Source organism: Emys orbicularis, chromosome 8 (assembly GCF_028017835.1).
Source record: "Emys orbicularis isolate rEmyOrb1 chromosome 8, rEmyOrb1.hap1, whole genome shotgun sequence".
In the NCBI taxonomy this organism is placed as follows: domain Eukaryota; kingdom Metazoa; phylum Chordata; order Testudines; family Emydidae; genus Emys; species Emys orbicularis.
In genome coordinates, this window is record NC_088690.1 from 63,758,422 (window position 1) to 63,777,056 (window position 18,635).

At 44.9% G+C, this 18,635-nt stretch overlaps 1 protein-coding gene across 2 annotated transcripts in view; it reads left to right on the plus strand.

Moving 5' to 3' along the window:
- Positions 1–857: 857 nt before the first annotated feature.
- Positions 858–18,635, plus strand: part of PBX1 (PBX homeobox 1) — a 241,576-nt gene continuing 223,798 nt past the window's right edge. For both annotated transcript variants that reach the window (XM_065409285.1, XM_065409286.1), the window contains exons 1-2: positions 858–1,048; positions 3,988–4,061. In XM_065409285.1, the coding sequence (XP_065265357.1) occupies positions 858–1,048; positions 3,988–4,061 (265 nt within the window). The remainder of the gene's footprint in view (positions 1,049–3,987; positions 4,062–18,635) is intronic.

Sequence of the window (18,635 nt, forward strand, 5' to 3'; positions counted from 1 at the left end):
GCAGGGCACAGCCCACCTCTGAACCCGGTGATTGACAGGAAGCTGGGGGGGTGGGGTGGGGATGTGAGTGTATGTGTCTGAGGAAGGGGTGGGAGGAGCTCGGGCCCTTCCCAGATGGCCAATCAAGGCAGAGGGGTGGGCAGCTTGGCTCTCTTCTCCTGTGGCTTTTTTCTGTGTCAGTTTCAGGAGTCCTGAGCCTGAGCTAAACAAAAGCAGGAGGCAGAGGGGGCTGCTGGAGTTTGCAGAGACAGAGAGAAAAGGGAGGGTATTTTGCTTGCTTTGCTGCTGCTGGGGTGGGGGCAGAGCTCTGGCTTTTGCAAGAAGAAGGGGAGAGGAAAGAAGAAAGAAAGCAAACCAGCCCACCCCCTTTGAGATCGCTCTGGCAGTGGCTGGAGGGGGGTGGGGGAAAGTTTGCCTTGCAACCCTCCTTCGCCCCTGCCTTCCCCAGATCAATGCCTATTTGCAAAAGGATTAAGAGGCAGATTTAAAGGCTGATAGCTCATTTCTGCGATTGCAAAAGGAGCCCGGGACTAAGAAAGCAGCCAGAATCCAGCTCTGATTTCCCCCCCCCCTCCACCAAGTGGCAAGGAGGTTTATTTTTCTTGCTTTTTGGAGTCATCCTCTTCCCTCTCCCCACCCCACCCCCCGAGTCCCCTTCCCCCCTCCCTTCAAGAAGCAACGGGATCCCCCTCCCCCCTTTCTCGTTTTGCCTTTTTTTTAAATTTCCTCCTCCCGAGAAGAAGGATTTGGAGCCAGCGTGAAGGATAAAAAGCCTGGTTTCTCCCTAGGAGGCGCGCCGAAGGAGCCGGAGGGAGAAGGAAGGAGAAAAGGGACTGCTGCTGCTGCTAGCTTGGGCGATGGACGATCAACCCAGGTTGATGCATTCCCATGCTGGGGTGGGGATGGCAGGACATCCCGGCCTGTCCCAACACATGCAGGATGGAGCAGGAGGGACAGAGGGCGAGGGAGGCAGGAAACAAGACATTGGAGACATTTTACAGCAGATCATGACCATCACAGATCAGAGTTTGGATGAGGCACAAGCCAGGTGAGATGGGGAAGGCGGGGGGAGGCGAAATCTTCTCTTCCTTCTTTCATAGTGCTGGGTTTCTTCATTGTGCTTTCTCTGCTTTGAATATTAGCTAGGTCGGGGAAGGGAAGGAACCAGAGCTACAGTAGAAATGTTGATCACAAGTATGTGTGTGTGTGTGTGTGTATATATATATATTTGGTGATATGATATAGTTACATTATATCTGTCTGCCTGTATCTATCTATTTGAAACTGCTCTCTGATCTCAAGCCGGCCTTCCTCACTTCCATGGCGCCTGGAGTCGAACAGGACAGGAGGGCTAAGTTTTGAACATCATCTTGCTGGGTGGTATCCCAGGAGGAGAAAGTCCCAAGCTAGACTTTATTGCAAAATTATTTGATTTTCATTCCTTTCATCCCGCCTTTCTTGCCCGTGTCTTGGGACGGTTAGGATTTCTACAAAAATTGATTCCTTGCTCTTTTGTGGTTTTGTGTGTGTGTAAAAACAAATCACTTTCTTTGTCGCCAGTTATCAGCCCTTTTAGAAAAGCTTTTCTGTGGGATTTTAAAAAGCAGGCCCTTTTCATGAAGGGTGGGGGTGGATATTTGCTTTTATTCATTGAAAAAGTCATACTCAAATTCTTGTTTGGGGTGTTGGGATTTAAAAAACAAAAACAAAAAAAAACGTGGGCCAGTTTCCTGTGGGTTTACTGTCTAATCCAGATATATGTACAAAAACTACACTCTTTCTCTTCCCCCCCCCCCTTCATCCCCTGCATTAAGCACCTATGACACTACTATGTGTTATTGGAACCATGTGTGGATTATGTACATTTTTGGAATAGGATTTGGGGATGGCAGCTGATTCTTCTTCAGCATTTGCGTTGTAGTATTTCATTTTATAGCAGACAATTTTAAAAACATAGTAGCCTGCTTTGAATTCCATAGAAAATGCACCAAGTGGTGTATCATCTTTGGACACATTTTAAAATAATGCGCTTTTTGCTAAGGCTACATTTTATGGTTGGGGCAGATGTGCACAGATTTTTTTATGATGGGATATTAAAAAGAAAAAAAGCAGTAAAAATCTGCTAACTGGAACGTATTCGACTTCACCGCATACAAGCTCAATAGACAGCTTTGAGAAGCTCCAGCCAAACTTAAAAAAAATGAAGGCACAGTTATTTTTTTAATATAAAGTTGCCAAAAATTGTCTGGTATAAATTAGAATTTTATTATCTGAAGAAAAGCTTTTAGGTGTGGTATAGTTCTCACTGGCACATATGTTCCACAATGGAACAGATTGCTAGAGAACATTGTTCATGGAAAAACTACATCCCAATAAACTAGCTTGGATCTACTTCCAAAGGGGTGAGGCTATGCTATTATATTTGGTCTCTCTGTCTTCTTAGCCTTAAAACCCCAATATCGTAGGCTACTTTGTTATTGGGCTGATTGTTATAGAAGCAGAGCTTGGTAGCTTTTAGGATGAAGAAATGTCCCACTTCATGCCCAGACAGAGCTGTGGGAGGGGGGGAAATCTTTATCCTGAAAGTTACAGGAATTGTGTTTGTGTGTGTGTGTGTGTGTGTGTGTGTATGTATGTATTTTCCTGCATGTGTAATTTACATTCAGTCAAATTAAAAACTTGCCTTGCTGGGCTACCCACAGCTACTTCCTTACAGGACTTTCTCTTCGGCTGTGAAACCGACTGTATTTTTCAGTGCTGCGTGGTTTTCAGTCCTGCGTATGCATCCCATATTAGTTTTTATGAAGTTCCTTTAAAAATGTAAATTGCTAATAGTGTCTGTGTGTGTGAAGCACATACGCGTTGTTTATATACAAATGGCTGTGATCATTTGAGTTCTCTGCTAAGGTGACAGTGTGGCTTTTCTGGGCTATGCCTTTGAGAGACTTCGTATACCAATCTTTTACCATAAGGCGGGGTGGTGGTGAGGAAAATAATAGTGAATGTTTGCCAGATATTCCCACCACCTTTATATATCATTTCAGTTAGTAAACAACATTCCCATAATTGATGCCTGATCAGAACAGCCCTTTATACAACCAAGCCCTTTGCAAAGTGATTAGATGGCTAAAAAAATTACATTTGTTTCTTTGCTTAAGTGGGAACCTGATGGGTTTTAAAGGCAACCAGCCAATTAAACAAGCAACTCTCCTGCCTCCCTCAAAAACAATAACCAATCCCTGCCGCCCTAAAAGAAAAGAAAATTTTAAAAAAATCCACCAAGCAGAAGGTTGTGTGTGTGTGTGTGCGTGTTTTTTTTTTTTTTTTTAAATGAGTGTAGTGTCCTAATTGTCAATAATTGAATCTTAACATCAGCAAGCAGGCAGTGTGTACACAAGAAGCATAATGTAAACATGAAAAAATGCATTTCTGTGCCCAGATGTGTGTGTTTGCCCCTGGCAGTGCATTTCCATTCTCTTTAACTTGGGTCCTGAAATGCTATAAATTGACAGTTCCAATCGGTGCAACTTTCAAATATTGAGGGGCATCTGCAGGATGAATTGGAACACATGGGTGTATTAAATAGAAAGGAGGGTAGTGTGAGGACGGGGTGAGAGGGAGGGAGACAGATCTCAGTGCTGTGTATTTCATGTCTTCCACATGTTCCTGGCTTTGGCTGTTAATTGCCTGGCTAGGGCTGCTAGATTGCGAATGCCACTTAGTAGCAAATGCCATTTTCAAGTAATTCCTAAATTGGCCTAATTTATGTTATCTGTGTTAGTGGGTAGCCCCTCAAGAATGAAAGATCATCAGTTAAAGTCCTAAAAGTTATTGCATGGTGGCTTCCTGTGCAGTTTTGGCCAAAATGTATATTGTATTTATAGGTATTTAATTGTATTTCCCCTCCTTTTGCACATACTAGCCAATTTCAATTTTGAAAGTTGTCTTGAGCTGCCATGGCACCCTAACCTTGCTTCTTTCTTGCAGAAAACATGCTTTAAACTGCCACAGAATGAAGCCGGCCCTTTTTAACGTCTTGTGTGAAATCAAAGAAAAAACAGGTAGGAATGGGGATTCTGATGATCTTATGGGTTTTGTGCCAATTTTGTTTTTCCACTTTAAGGGTATTCCCCTCTCCTCAAAAGTTCTTATTTTTTAATATTATTCCAAAGGGAAAAATGGAATATTTTACACTTCTGGCATTAACATTGCATAGTAGGGTATCTATTGAAGAGGAGAAAATATTAATTAATCTTCACCCATGCAACCTTTGCTGCTTTTAATATGTCGTCTCTCTTGTTACATCTTTAAAATATTGCATTGCTATGAAAACTGTTCGGAAAATAGATTTAAAACAAAAAACAACAACAACCCCCTAAGAAGGTGTTTTCACTTTCTCTTAAATAAGGATAAAAAGAATAAAAATACACTTCTAAAGTTTTTTTTATTTTATTTTAAATAAAGTTAAAATCCCTGTGTATCTACCAGTCACTGATACCAGATAACACACAGAGAAAGTTGTCAAATACCTTTAGTGGAAGCCTATCTATTAGATTGTTGATTACTTTAGGGTACTGTTGTTTTATGGCAGGGGGTGTTCTCCTGTAAGGGCGGTAATGACATCACAACACTCATTCTGCTGGTTCCCACTTTTCCAGACCTCCTACCATGCACTAACACACTTATAACACATCCCAGGGGGGCATTTAAATTTTAAAAGCAACAATTAAAAAATAGCAGTCATCAATCAAGGGTGATCTTAAACAACAGTTGCTCAAGGAAGGACATTTAGCAACATCCGCCGCCATGTATTTATTTTATTTTTTGCAATTTTTAATTTTATTTTTCCTCCCTCCGAATGGGTAAAATCCTTGCTTACGCCTCCCAGAAAAATGAACTGCATATAGGCAGCCTGATCCAACAGCTTCTTTTTTAGCACGCTGCGAGCTACTTGACTTTTCCCCCCCCCCTCCCCTTTTACCAGCAGGACTGTAACAGTCAATAATTCATATCTAAACTATATAAGCAAGGGCATGACATGAATGGAAGTGACAATAAATATGATTGCACGCCCAGTTGATATACATTGATAGTTACACATGGTGGGGGAGAGCAGCTTTCGGAAACCTGAATCTGTGTCTGTTTAAAATTTTTATATATATATATATATATGCCTCATTGTGTTAGCAGCTGATTGAAAATGTGGTTACTTGACTCTTGTAATATATATAATATGACTAAGGAGACCCTTTGTTAAATGTTGTTTGAGCAGCTTGTAACCTAGACAAAGCACCTAGCAGTGGCATTCAACTCTCTGAAGTCCTTAGGGCTGCATTGCCAGTGCCTGACCTTCTTGAGAAGCCGTTCATTATATATTTCCTATAATTTAATGGAGCCTGTATATGGTTCTTATAATGTAATGGACCCCGTGTATATATAAATATCAGAGATGCCTTGGAAATTCTGCAAGTGCCTTTTCTTCCTCTCCTTTTATTTTCTGTTAGCCAAGAAAACGACCGGTCTCTCTCTTCCTCTTATTTCTTTTGTTGACAATGTTGTCTATAAAATGTTGGTGGTTGGCCCAGTCTCTAATCAATATCTGCCCTGGTTTGTAATCAAAGCAGTTGTGAAGTTGTAGGGGATGATTCTTTCTTTTTGAATTAGAGCAACTGGAAATACAGCGGGGGGAAAACAACAACCCACACCCCCATCCGCTCTAATATTTGGAGAAGCTGTTGGGCTATACGGAATTGGAGCGAGGTGGGAACATTTGAGTGTCCATAATGAGTGGGTGTGTTAATTCCGATCCCCTAATTAAAATCTAGAGAGACATTAGGTCAAAGTGTGACAGTGCAAACAAAGAGCAGGTGTGGATTGGTACCGTCTCCCTTTAATCATTCTGGCTGGATTGCTAGACGGGAGGCTGCTGTGTTAAACAGAATAACCCCCCAAATAGGTAAATTAGGATGGCATTTGAAATGAATTTTTATCAAGTCAGCTATATGTGTATGGAGAATAATTTGCTTTATAAATGAGTGGGGGGGGGGGGAAGAAAAGAAAAATCCATCACACTTGAAACTAAGAAAGGTGCAGGTGGTATCTTTATTATTATTTTCTTGGACCAAATTCTATAGCTGAGTAGCCGTGGTCCTCCGAAGATGAGTCTCATCCAAAAGGAACACGCAGGCCTAGTGCAATCCAAGGGGCAGGTGTGCAAAGGTGAAAGTTGGGCTAAGTTAGATTTCCTCCCCACATCTGAATTTCTGATGTGGAGTCAATGGGGAGGAATCCATTGTCGGATAAAATCCTGGCTACTCAAGTGGCTTGTGGTTCTGGTGGGGCGAGTGTGCGAGCGTGTGTGTGTTCCACTCGTCCCATCTCAAGCGTTACAATGTGCAGAAACGGGGATTCGCTTTCAAACAGCTTGATTTAAGTGACTCCAGAGCCTGATGGAGACTTTACCACCAACTCCCGCAACATTCCGGCTAATATTTCATAGCGTTAACGTAGTCTGAGCGAACCCAAAGTGTCCATGAAGTTGTTAGAAAAAGAGGTCGTCTTTACTGGCTGGAGTCCCCTTTTGCAAGATGACTCTTCAATTATTTTAAAGGATTTATAGACATGCTTTATTTTTTTTAAAGCTTGTTTGCTGGAATCCGTTAGTTTCTTTTGTCTATTTCAGGGTGATGTCTTTTAAAAAGTAGTAAGTGGAGAGATTTGATTTGAGGTTAATGCAGGAAAAATTGTTGCTTAAATGTACACATGATTAGTCTCTGCTAATTTGCAGTGTTTTCCCTTCTTTTTTGGTTGCTTCGTTGGGGGCTAATTGGTAGGACTAGCTTCAAATGGCTAATTGGCTTTTTGGAATAAAATAATAATAAAAATAGAAGCCATCATTGTCTCAAATGCAATTGATTTCCCAGTCAATAGAAATTTAAATTAAAAAAATGGCACTGGCAATTATGAAAAGTTTGCAAGGGTTGGGGGTTCCTGTTTGTGTTTTTAGATGATTCTCTGCCTGAGCAGAATTGCTAAGTAGAGGAATCAGGCAAGGCAAACGCAGACGTGCGGTCCTTGGATAGCAAACTGGAAAATATCTGCTGTCAAAATGCAGCAGCGTCTATTTCAGCTGTGAGCCTTTTCCAACTCCCATCTCGTTTGATGGGGAATGGAGAAGAGAGAGAAGGTGAACGCAGGATCTATGATCATTTAATCCGATCGCTCCTCCTTAAACATTAGAAGGGATATTCACTTTTTTGCTTCTTCCGTGGATGTGGGAATGTGAAACACATTCTGTTTAAAAAGACCCTGACTTTTTTTATTTTTTTTAAATTTCTCAATTATTTTTTTCCCTTCTGTGTGTCAAAGTAATTCAGGTATAAAAGGAAAATTAATACACCCCCAACAGATGAAATTTATTAAGTGGAATATTTATAGACCGCAATGATTAGCTGTGCAATTGTTGTTGATAGTGGCTTTGGTTTGTTTGGTTGGGGTTTTTTTTGTTTTTGTTTTTAAATTTTGAACATAGTAGCTACATAAGGCACTTCTTAGCCACCCTTCCCCTATGTATTATCTTCATGAAAGTTAACTCAAATCAGCTCTTTGGAGGAGGTAGAATATTTTATTTATTTTTTTTCCTTAGCACCCCTTTGTTCTCTCTAGCTCTCTGCCTTTCTCTGTGTTCAATTAACACCCCCATCACAGAACTGTAGGCTTTTTTTAATGTCTGCTACTGTATTTCACTTCTGACACCTCCCTTATTATTCTTGCCTGCCATTTCTTTTTAATATAGCAATTACGTTATGGGGTTTCTTTTCTTTTCTCCCCCTCCCCCCCTTTCATTTCTTTCTTTGAAGCTGGAGGAAAAAAGGAGGGCCAAGCATGTGTTGTATGTAAGTGAATGTTTCCTGGGGTGCATCTTATCTGTGAGAGAAGGGCCAAACCAAGGCCCTGTCTGCCCTTTATAGGGTAGCATGGGGCAGCTTTTTTTCGGCTCTGCTTTTTGACCTTTATGCATCACTTTAAAACTCTGCCTTCGGTTTCCTGTTCTTCCCTCAAGCTGGGAGTCAGCAGAGGAGCCCAAGGAGCATTAAACACCCACATTAGAATTTCAGTGGCAGTTGTGTACTTAGGGCCTGATCCTGCTTCCACTCCTGTTGACTTCCCCGCAGCGGAATCAGGGTCCTAACTCGTTCTGGCTCCTCTGCAAATCGTTGGTTCCAGCGCTCCGCGGCTCCCCTCCAAAGCAAAGCAGGGTTTTGAATTGTGCTGCCTTTTTTTTTTTTTTTAAAGCGGCTGCTGTTCAAATGCCTTTAGCTGCCCTTTTGAGCTGTACACTGTTCACCTTGCGTTGGATCCACGGTTGGCATGTGCCTCGAGATTGGTTTAAGAATATACAACCGGTGGCAGGAGGGGGGGAAGGGAAGACTGGGGGAGCTTTAGACTTTTCTACCCCAACAAACGCAGCTTGGTGTAGGCCCCTGAAGGTTGCCAGATGCTGGCCGCGAAAGCCTTTGCAGGACTCTTGATTCAATTAGTTCCAGAAACCTAGCATCTTTAGAGGGAAAGGAAGAAAAATAGGAATGAAGGAAATAACAACTGCACAGAAGGAAAGGGGTATTCGGAGGGGTGGGGTGGAGGGAGTGTTGACTTAATTGGAGACCACGTTCACCTTTGGAAGGGAAAAGTTGGGGGCGTGACAAGGTGTGGGGTGTGAATGAGGATGGGGTATAAACCAGCAGCCCAGACTGGGACTGAAGACAGACGTATGGTATCTATTGATGGGACCTGCCTAGTGGGGATGACAAATGCAGCTCTCCACTCAGGTGCGGGTCCCTCTCGTGCTGCTGAAATGTCTGAAAGCTTTAGTTTTAATTGTACTTTCTCTACCACCGAGAGGAGAGGAGGGGACGGGAGGGGAGGGTGGGGGTCTGTACAAAGGTTTAGCGGGGCAGCTAAAGCGGTTAGAACAGAGCAGATGCAATTAGTGTAATCAGAATTGCCGTGGCAGTGTGAAAGGAGGTGGGAGCTGAACGCCTGCGATTGACTCCAGCCCGGCAATGAGGGGGACATTTGGGGCGCTATGGGGTGACAGAGATTTTTGTGTGGCCATGATGCCAAATAAACTTGCCAGTAGCTACGGGGATGGAGGTGCTCCCCCCCTGCGTTATCCAGAGGGAGCTGAATCGATGCAATCTGATGGCCTTGTTTAACTAGTGTTTTTAGCTCAGTGTGAGGGGGCCCGATGTGAGGCGAGTCCCCTGGCCGGCTCTCTCTCGCTCGGGGATAGACTTTGATCAGTCTTAAATCTCTCCCGTGCCTGTCAGGTGGCATCGGGGTGCTTCGGATTGGGCGGCTGGATCGGAAGATGCGTTGGGATGAGGTGGGATTCCTGCCGGATTAGTCCGGTGCAGCTTCCCAAACTTGTGGAGTTGCCTCGGCAGCATTCATTCCAGAGATGGCCTGCCATCACCCGTGGACTAGATGCCTTGGAGACTGAGTGGTTCATTCTTAGTTAATTTATTCAGGCAAAATATCTCCAGGAACCAGGGGTTTGTGTGTGTGTGTAAATAACATTTGATCAGAGATCCCTCTCACCTGGATATATTCTGTTCCCCCTCAGGTGTGAGGTATTTTGTCAACTCCTTCTCCTGCTCCCTGAGCCCTGTTCATCCAAACCTCTCTTGATGTTTCTGAAATATTTTGGTGAAGACTTTCGTTAGAGGAATAGTTTTTGCATCTTGTGATCTGAACAAGGACTTGGTAGCTGGAAACTCCCATGCTTTAATCCCAGCTCCTGCCACTGACTCCCTCTGGGGCCATGAGGAAAATCTTGTAGGCCCAAATTTTCTAAAGTGACTAGTGATTTTTTTGGGGGGGTGCCCCACTTGAGACACTGAAAGGGTTTTCAAAAAGTGCTGAGCATTTGCCCACTGCAAATTGAGCCCCTTCCAGGTATCTCAGGATGGGCATCTAGAATCGCTAGTCACTTTAGATAATGTAGGTTGTAACCGCTTTCTGCCTCAGTTTCCCCACCGGTAAATTCGAGCTAATATTTAGCTGCCTCGTGGGGCATGTTTCTGCCTCATGGGGAGAATGTTTCTAAAGCATGTTGGAGAAGCTATATAAGTATTAGGACTGTAAATGGGCTTGTAGTCTGCAGATACAATATCTGTTTTTTGAGGGGAATAGTAACAAAAATAGAGCAATAGAGAAAATGTAAGCTATAAATATAGAGAGTCCTTGAGAGGCACCATCAATGCTGCCTTCGTAAGATTCTGAAGATCCAATGGGAAGACAGGCGCACCAATATTAGTGTTCTGGAAGAGGCAAAGACCACCAGTATTGAGGCAGTGATCATCTGTCAGCAATTCCGCTGGACTGATCACGTTGTCCGGATGCCAGACCATCACCTCCCAAAACAGGTCCTGTTCTCTCAGCTGAAAGAAGGGTACCGTAATGTGGGTGGACAATGGAAGTGTTATAAGGACTTGCTGAAGGACAACCTAAAAAATGTAATATTGACATTCATACCTGGGAGACACTTGCCCAGGATTGCTTAAAATGGAGTGAAGTCCTACATGATGGTCCCTTGCATTTTGAACTTGCTCGCCAACAAGCCGAAGAGGACAAGAGGCGCAGGAGGAAGGAGAGACTGGTCTCCAATCATGGTCAACAGCCTCCTGCTGAGCCTGAAAACATCTGCCCTCATTGTAATAGAACTTGTGGTTCAAGGATTGGCCTTATTAGCCACTTGAGGACCCATAACTCCCATGGAAGATGATCATACTTGGTAACGAGTGATCGCCCATCACATCAAATATAGAGAAAACTACATTTCACAACTAGGTTGTCCCCCCCCCCCGAGGTCATTATTTTACACAGCAATTCGTAGGGAAAACCGTGTGGTATTCCTTTATACCTTTGTAATTTTGCAGGTTTGGTTACATTGAAATGATGAGGGATGAGAGGAAAGATCTACCAGATCATATCGTCTGCTTCTCCTACCCGCTGATTCAGGGACTAGTGGCTAGAGCTGGGAGTTTGGAAATCTGGGTTCTTTCTTTGCCTCTGCCATGGGCTTCCAGCATGACCTTGGTCATGTTGCTTAACCTCTCCTGATCTGTAAAGTGGGAATATCACCTCCCTGCCTCCCAGAGCTGCTGGGAAGCTGCAGTCGTGAATGTTGTTCAGGGATTTAGAGCTCCTCTGCTAAGACATGTTTCTGAAGTTCACATCATTATTTTTTCTTCCCTTGGCGTTGTAGTGGCTGGAGGTGTTTGAAAGCCTGGTGCCATCTGCAGCATAGTCTATGCGCTGGAGAGGGTGCACCATGTCCACTGCGGGCAAGATTTACATTTCTCGCCTGCCCGCCTTTGCAGAGGAAGGGTGGTCCTGTGGTCAAAGCACTGCAGTGGGTTGAGTGCCCCACTCTGCCCATTGTGACCTCTGGGCCTTCATCTGTAAAATATTTCCTTGTCTCTTTAGGTTGTAAGCTTCCCAGGGCAGGGCCTGACTTATCATGTATACGTACAGTGCTTAGCACAATGGAGCTTTTAGGAGCTACAATAATATAGCAGTCTGTTCAATAAGCTACAGTAAAATATAATAATGTTATTTACAGCACTCTAGATTATTCATTAGAGTAGTTCCTAAAAGCCCCAGCCAAGAGCCAAGTGTGTTGAAGCTGTTGAAAATGCCACGGCCACAGCGCTATGCCTTCGGTCACTTCCCCTCCGCAATCAATAGAAGGGCTACTCGGCAGATCACTGGGTTTCTGTGTAAATTCCTTACTTTTGGCTCTGAGCAGAGGCTTTCCTGCCTGAAAATGAAAATAACGATTGGAAAAGCAGCCCGATCAGGCTGTGTTCTGCACAGCCTCTCTCGCAGGCGTTCCGGCCCCAACTGCTTCGCAAAGTTAAATAACACAAGACAGCGGGCAGCATAGGTATAAATGACAGAAAGCATCCGAAGAAGTGGGCTGTAGCCCACGAAAGCTTATGCTCTAATAAATTTGTTAGTCTCTAAGGTGCCACAAGTACTCCTGTTCTTTTTGCAGAAAGCAGTAGTGTGAAGATGCTGAATGCTGAATAAATTAAAGCGTTCAGTTTTCTGGCCGATAACAGAGTGGGAAGCGTACAGGCACAGGGAGATTGGAGACGTTATCTCCTGAGACGGAGAGTTGATGAGAGACTTAAGCAGCTATTTATTGAATAATAACTTTTTGTAAACGAAACCCAAAGAATTAGTCACTTGCCCTTGTGCTAATAAACCGCTCCCTTCTCCCTCCTTTTTAGCCAGAACAGTATTCTTGTGACCAGTGCACTGGAAGTGGGAAGCTAGTCCTTCAGCAATGCATTATGGGATACAGTTGTTCGGAGGGGATGGGTGGCAGAGGGGAGAGAAACCCCAATCTCCATTTTATGAATGAACGACTCCTGTGGCATATGCTGCTCGGCAGTGACGGGCTGAGAAAGTTTATTTTCAATTAAAGGATTTCTCCATAAACTAAGGCCATGTCTATGCCTTGCCGCTGTAGGGTTTTTCCAGGGCGTTAGCTTTTCGCAGGAAGGTGGATTAACACCACCAATGGAAGAACTCCTCCTGTTGCTGTAGCGAGTGTCTACACTGAAGTGCAACAGAAGGGCAACTGCAATGGAGCCGCTGTAGGGTTTCAAGTGTAGACAAGTCAGCACCCTGAGCAAAGGTAGCTAGGGACTCGTCTACACTTGAAACCCTACGGCGGCTCCGCTGCACTGCTGTAGCGCTTGGGTGTAGACCCTCGCTACAGCAACGGGAGGGGTTAATCCACTTCCCCACAAGGCGGTAGCTAGGTTGAAGGAAGAATTCTTCCGCTAACCTAGCACTGTCTATACTGGGGGCTAGGTCAGCTTAACTACGTTGTGCAGGGGTGTGGAGTTTTCACACCCCTGAGCAACGTAGCCGGGTCAACTTAACTTTTGAGTGTTGACCTGTCTAAGGCTGATGGAAGCGTTCTTCCGTTGACCTAGCTGCATCTACACCAGGGGTTAGATTGGCAGAGCTCTGCCACTGGGGGATGTGGGTTTTTCATGCTCCTGAGCTCCAGAGCTATGTCATCCTAAATTTTAAGTGTTGACTAGGCCTAAATCAGAGTGCAGAAGGGGGGAAAAGCCCACTGCTGGCCTTCGTTACAGAACCCAGCAAATGGGCTCCTCTGCTCTGTTCTTTGGTCAGAGTTGTCTGTCACAGGGATCTCTCGCAGGCAACATCCCAGCTGCATGTGTAACTCTTCAGATGCGTTTGCCAGAGAGACTGGCCATGTGCTCTGAGGCAGGGACTAACAGATCCTGGAGTTTAGTCTCTTCAGTGGGAGGTTCCCATATTCCTCCCCCTCTTTAATTTGGGTCATTTCTTCCCATCTTTCCCCATATTCATCTTTTCCGTGCCCTCCCATCTTTCCCATCTGCAGTCACTAACCTGTCTTGCCACCCCTTAATAGCTTTCTTCTGGTCTGGTGAATAGAGCTGGGGGGACAGGGGAAAACCACCGACAGTAATTTAATTGTTTAAAAACCTGACACAGATTTTCTTTCTTTTTTTTTACATTTTGGTTTTCCTGACAGCAAACATTAGACTAGAAAAGGATCAGGCAGCTTTATGGGGGAGCTGCACAGAGATCTCTGTCGCTGGACACTACTTTACCGAGCTGTGTATATCCATGTCTCCATCAGATGAAACCATCTACCTGTGCCTGCAACGTAGAAGTGCAGTACATTGTGCATTGCTCTTGTATATTTTGGGAAATGCCAAAGCAGTGTAGCTGGATATAATAGGCTTCAATGTATATTTTGAGGGGGTATCTAAAACATGCATGCAACTTTAATGATCTTTTATTTGTAGAAAAGAGTTTACCTAAAACAACCTTTTGCTCACTCTAAACAAAAGGGGCAATTTTTCCCCATTGTTTTAAGGTGAAAAATCAGCTAGGGATTTTTTTTTATTTATTTTTTTTACTATCTGTGTTACTAATAACTATGATAATTAAAATAATTACATTCAGCATTTCATGTCAACTACATTGGAAAAATTATTAAAAATGTAATTTGCATTTCCTCACTGCCGAGGATGCCTTGATTTTTATTTCTTTTTTCCACTCACCATGGGCAGTGAAACTAAGCAGGTCAGTTTCAGGTTCTGTTTTTAGTCAGTTTCACATCTAGGTTCTTCTACCAAAATATTTGCCCTAAACTACCTGACTGCATACCTTAGACACTAGAAGAAGAAAATCTAGTTTCTCTCCTGTTAGATAACATTTCTTATTCTGCAGTGATGCTGATTAGTAAAACGATCAATGAAAGGTGACCTTCAAAACTATGGTACCTGGTTCCTAAATCTCTTCACTGTTCTTTGCTGCCTGATTCCCAGTAGCCAGGCTGAGTCCTAGATCCTGCAAAGACATAGGATATGGATCATAAGATATCAGGGTTGGAAGGGACCTCAGGAGGTCATCTAGTCCAAGCCCCTGCTCAAAGCAGGACCAATCCCCAACTAAATCCCCAAATGGCCCCCTCAAGGATTGAACTCACAACCCTGGGTTTAGCAGGCCAATGCTCAAACCACTGAGCTATCCCTCCCCCCATAGACATGTGCTTAATTATATTTGCTGTGAGTAGTCCCCTTCTCATCAAATGTTTTGCAAGGTTGGAGCCTAGAGGGAGACTGTCTGCCTATAATAATCTGAAACATTTATTTTTGTTCTTTCAGAATGAACTTTGAAAAATGCAAGCTCTTTGTGTGTATGTATGCGCATGCAGATACACTCACACTCAGTTTGTGGGCTCCTGGTCTGATTCTGCAGTGATTTGACAGTACAGTGGAGTGTTAAACGTGATATAATAGTTGGAGCATGCCAATCATGGCATGGATAGACATCTACCAGTTTCACTGCAGTCAAGAACTATACAAGGGGCAGAGTTAAGGTTATGCATTAAAGTGTGAAGTTCCTGACTTGTGAAAACACTAAAATGGCAGAATTATAGATCTTTTAATGTGGCCTTTTTGCATTAAGTTGTACTTTGGGATATCATGATATGAATGTCTCTGGACAAAATTAGATTTTTCAGCTCAGAAGGGGGGTCCATTTTGATCATTGAATCTGATCTCCAGTATAAAACAGGGCATAGAATTTCACCCAGTAATTATTGCATCAGGACATAACTTCTGGTTGGGCTAGAGCATCTCCATAAGAGACGCATCGAGTCCTGGTAAAGACTTCAAAAGATGGAGAATCTACCACCTCCCTTGGTAAGTTGTCATAAATGTTTAATTACCCCCATTTAGAAATCGGGCCGTTTTCTAGTCTGAATTTGTCTGGCGTCATCTTCCAACCATGATATCCGTGTAATGCTCTTGTCTGCTAAATTAAAGAGCCCTCTACAGTCGAAAATCTTTTAAAATTCTAATCTTTGGAGCTAGGGGCCAAATTCCTGCTCAGTTCAGAGGGAATGGGAGCTGCAGTATACAGGGAAGTGAGTTTGTGGCGAATGCATGGGCTATCCCTGGCTGTTGAACCCAGTCAGGAGAGGTTGCCAAAGTGCTGAAGCTGATTGGGGAAATTAAAAATCTGAGGAGCAGTGACTTGATTTACACACTTGTTAACTGAAGTAATGCAGTTTCTTAAGCTTTATGTATGGAGGGCACCTTGTGGAGTATTTATTCCTTTGGATATGAGTCAGCCTCTTACCTGCTTCAGCCTCAAATTGCTGGTGATTTTGGGTGTGTAAGTTGCTTGGATGCCTACCTTGAAACCTTTTGAAGGGGGCCTGACTTGCAGAGGCTAGGTGGCCAGCCCCTTCTGAAAACTGGGGTGTCAAACTGGGCACCCAAAGTTGTAGGCGCTCTTGGAACACTTGGGCCATTTTAACATATCCAGAGTAAAGATTCAAAAGAGGCATAAAGATAAGTGCATCTCCCTAAGCCAGGATGTCTTGTATGTACAGTGCCCTGTATGGTGGGGCAGATACGGGGGCTGCTGTCTATTGCATGTGATGCTGCTAAGGTGGTGGGGGAATTCTGCACCTGCGGTTGGCCTGAAAGGTCTCTGAGCTTGGTAGCAAATATTTCATTTCCTCACTCTGCGAATACCTGAGCAAACATCCTTCCACTGGTGCAAGGGGCGGGAGCTCCCCTCTGCAACCCACCGGGAGGGTGAACTATTGGAGTGTCTGACAGAGCAGGGCCTCTTCTCTCCCCCCCCGTCCCCCAAGGTCTCCTATTGCTATTTGCAGAACCTGTGGCCTGAGTCAGCTTGGCATTTCCCCAGCTGGCTGGAATTTACTTTCTGCCTGGCAGGACCATTCTATAACATTTGCGCACCTGGGCAGCTTAAGCTTCAAAGCGGGGTGGAGCAGCTAATCCTGCCTCTCTGTGACCCTGATTCCTCCTCATTGGTGGGTGGGAGCCAAGCAACCAAGCAATGGCTCTGCCTTTCCCTGGGAATTAATAATAGGGGGGCGCTTATCTGCTGTTACTGCTCATTGAGATAGCACCTGGGAAAGATCAGGACACCATTGGGTTAGACGCTGTACGGACAAGTAACAAGATGGTCCCTGAGAGCTCGCAGTCCAATCTGCTTCCCTTTGCTAAGACTGTCTGGCTGTCCATCCCAGGCAATGTGGTCTAACTCATGGATACTCAGGCCTCTGTGGTTCAGGAGCCAAATTAGCGATCAGCATTACCCAAATGAGCCACATCAGTGTGAATTTCATTGGTTCATTTACTATAGTACTGTACAATCCTATTTAAACAGTATGGCAGGAAATATTTAGTGTGTGTATTTTGCTGTGAGAGTATTTTTATTTATATATATATATATATATATATATATAATATTCTCACAGCAAAATGACTGTCCATGTATTATTATTATTGTATTAACTACAGTTGGTTCAGAACATAGTAAAAGCATCCTGATTGGTTAGTAATTCAATCACACTGGTTTAATATCACGTACGGCAAAGAGCCGCAGGAGACGCATTGAAGAGCCATTCGCAGCTCGCGAGCCTCAGTCTGAGCATCATGGGGCTAGATCAATGCGCATGGGAGTGGAACTCAAGAACTCCTGCCTCTGCAGCGACGGGCCACTGAATGCTTAGGCCCAGATCCACAAAGGTATTTCTTTGAGGAGCTGGGCCTTAAGCACTGTATCTGTTTCCCCATCTGTAAAACGGGGCTCATAGTTATATACCTGCCTCCCAGCGGAGAGGTGTGAAGGTTAATTGGTTAATGAATTTTACAGTACTGTGTGTGTGCAAGAAGGCCCTGTAGAAATGCCCTTCTGCTCTCACTCTCCTGCCTGTCCTACCCCTGGCTGGAAGAAGTTGGGCTGCTTTCTGAGCCCGTCATTAGACTGCCTGACTGTGAGGCTCTGGGCAATGGGTCTTTGGCTGTAGGGCACCAGGGATCAGGAGGAGGATTGCTGGTTTCTAACCCTCCCAGACACTAGCTGTTTGTTCTGTCTGTCACACAGGGTAGCCATTCTGGATATAGAGGATTATAATGCCCGGTCTGTGAGGCCTGGCTCTGCTTTCCCTGGCTGATGTTTCTCTGCTTGCGCCGCCTCCCTTCAACCAGAGCAGATGCAGGAGACGGAAGCTCCAGCTCACTGCGAGCCAGCCTATGCGCACTGACCGTGGCCCGCCGGCAGGACATGCGTTGTGTGCTCCTGTGCAGCAGAATGGCCGGACCAGTGGCTACCTTCAGATCTGCAAAGCCAGTGCTTGCTGGGGGTGAGGCACAAGGAGGGGCCTGCCCCGGGAAGGATCCATGCTATAGACGGGGTGGGAAAAGGATTGCAACAGGGCAGGTCCTGCACCTGGCGATCCTAGCTCTGTAAGGCCTATGCTGGCTTGCTGCTCCCTCCTCCCAGGGACCCCTTCTCGTTCTCTCCAAAGAAAAAGCTGGAGTGGGGCCCCATGCCCTCTGCCACCAGCCTCTTCTGCTGCTCTAGAGACTTGTTTGGGTTCCCAAGGAAGGGGAAGGAGACAGATTCAGAGCTGCAGCAAGGGGAGACCTTTTCTGTCCCTGGAAAGGAGGTAAAAGTTGGTGGCACTCTAAAGAGATGTCCATCAGGAGCTACGTCTTCCTATGGAGGATCCCAGAGCTCTAGTCTCGCTGACCCCCTCAGCCCCTTCTCTCATTCTCCTGACCTTCTGGGGCGTGTCTGGAGACCTTCAGCCTCAAGCTGTCCTCTCTGACAGGGCCCAACTTCCTGGAAGGGGACCCCACTGCCACCGATCGCAGCCTTAGTAGGTGGGGTGTCCGCTCCTCTTCCAGGTCAGTCCAGGGGGCTTGTTCTGCATACTAGAACCCAGGGTGGTTGGGCTTGCGCTGTGTCTGTGACGCTCCATCTGGTGGGATGACAGGGCAGTGATGGGTCACCATGGGGGAACTGGGCCGTCATCCTTTATCACCGGCCCAGAGAAATTGGTCCTGCTGAAGCCCTACATGTCTGTAGCCATGTGGACTGGCTCAGACATGTCCAGATCCACCCTGTCAAAGGGAAGCACCACAAGCAAGTTTTTCGGTGAATAGAGACAGGGATTTAGGTCCAGAGACACTGGCCATCCACCCTCTTGCTGCATCACACCCTGC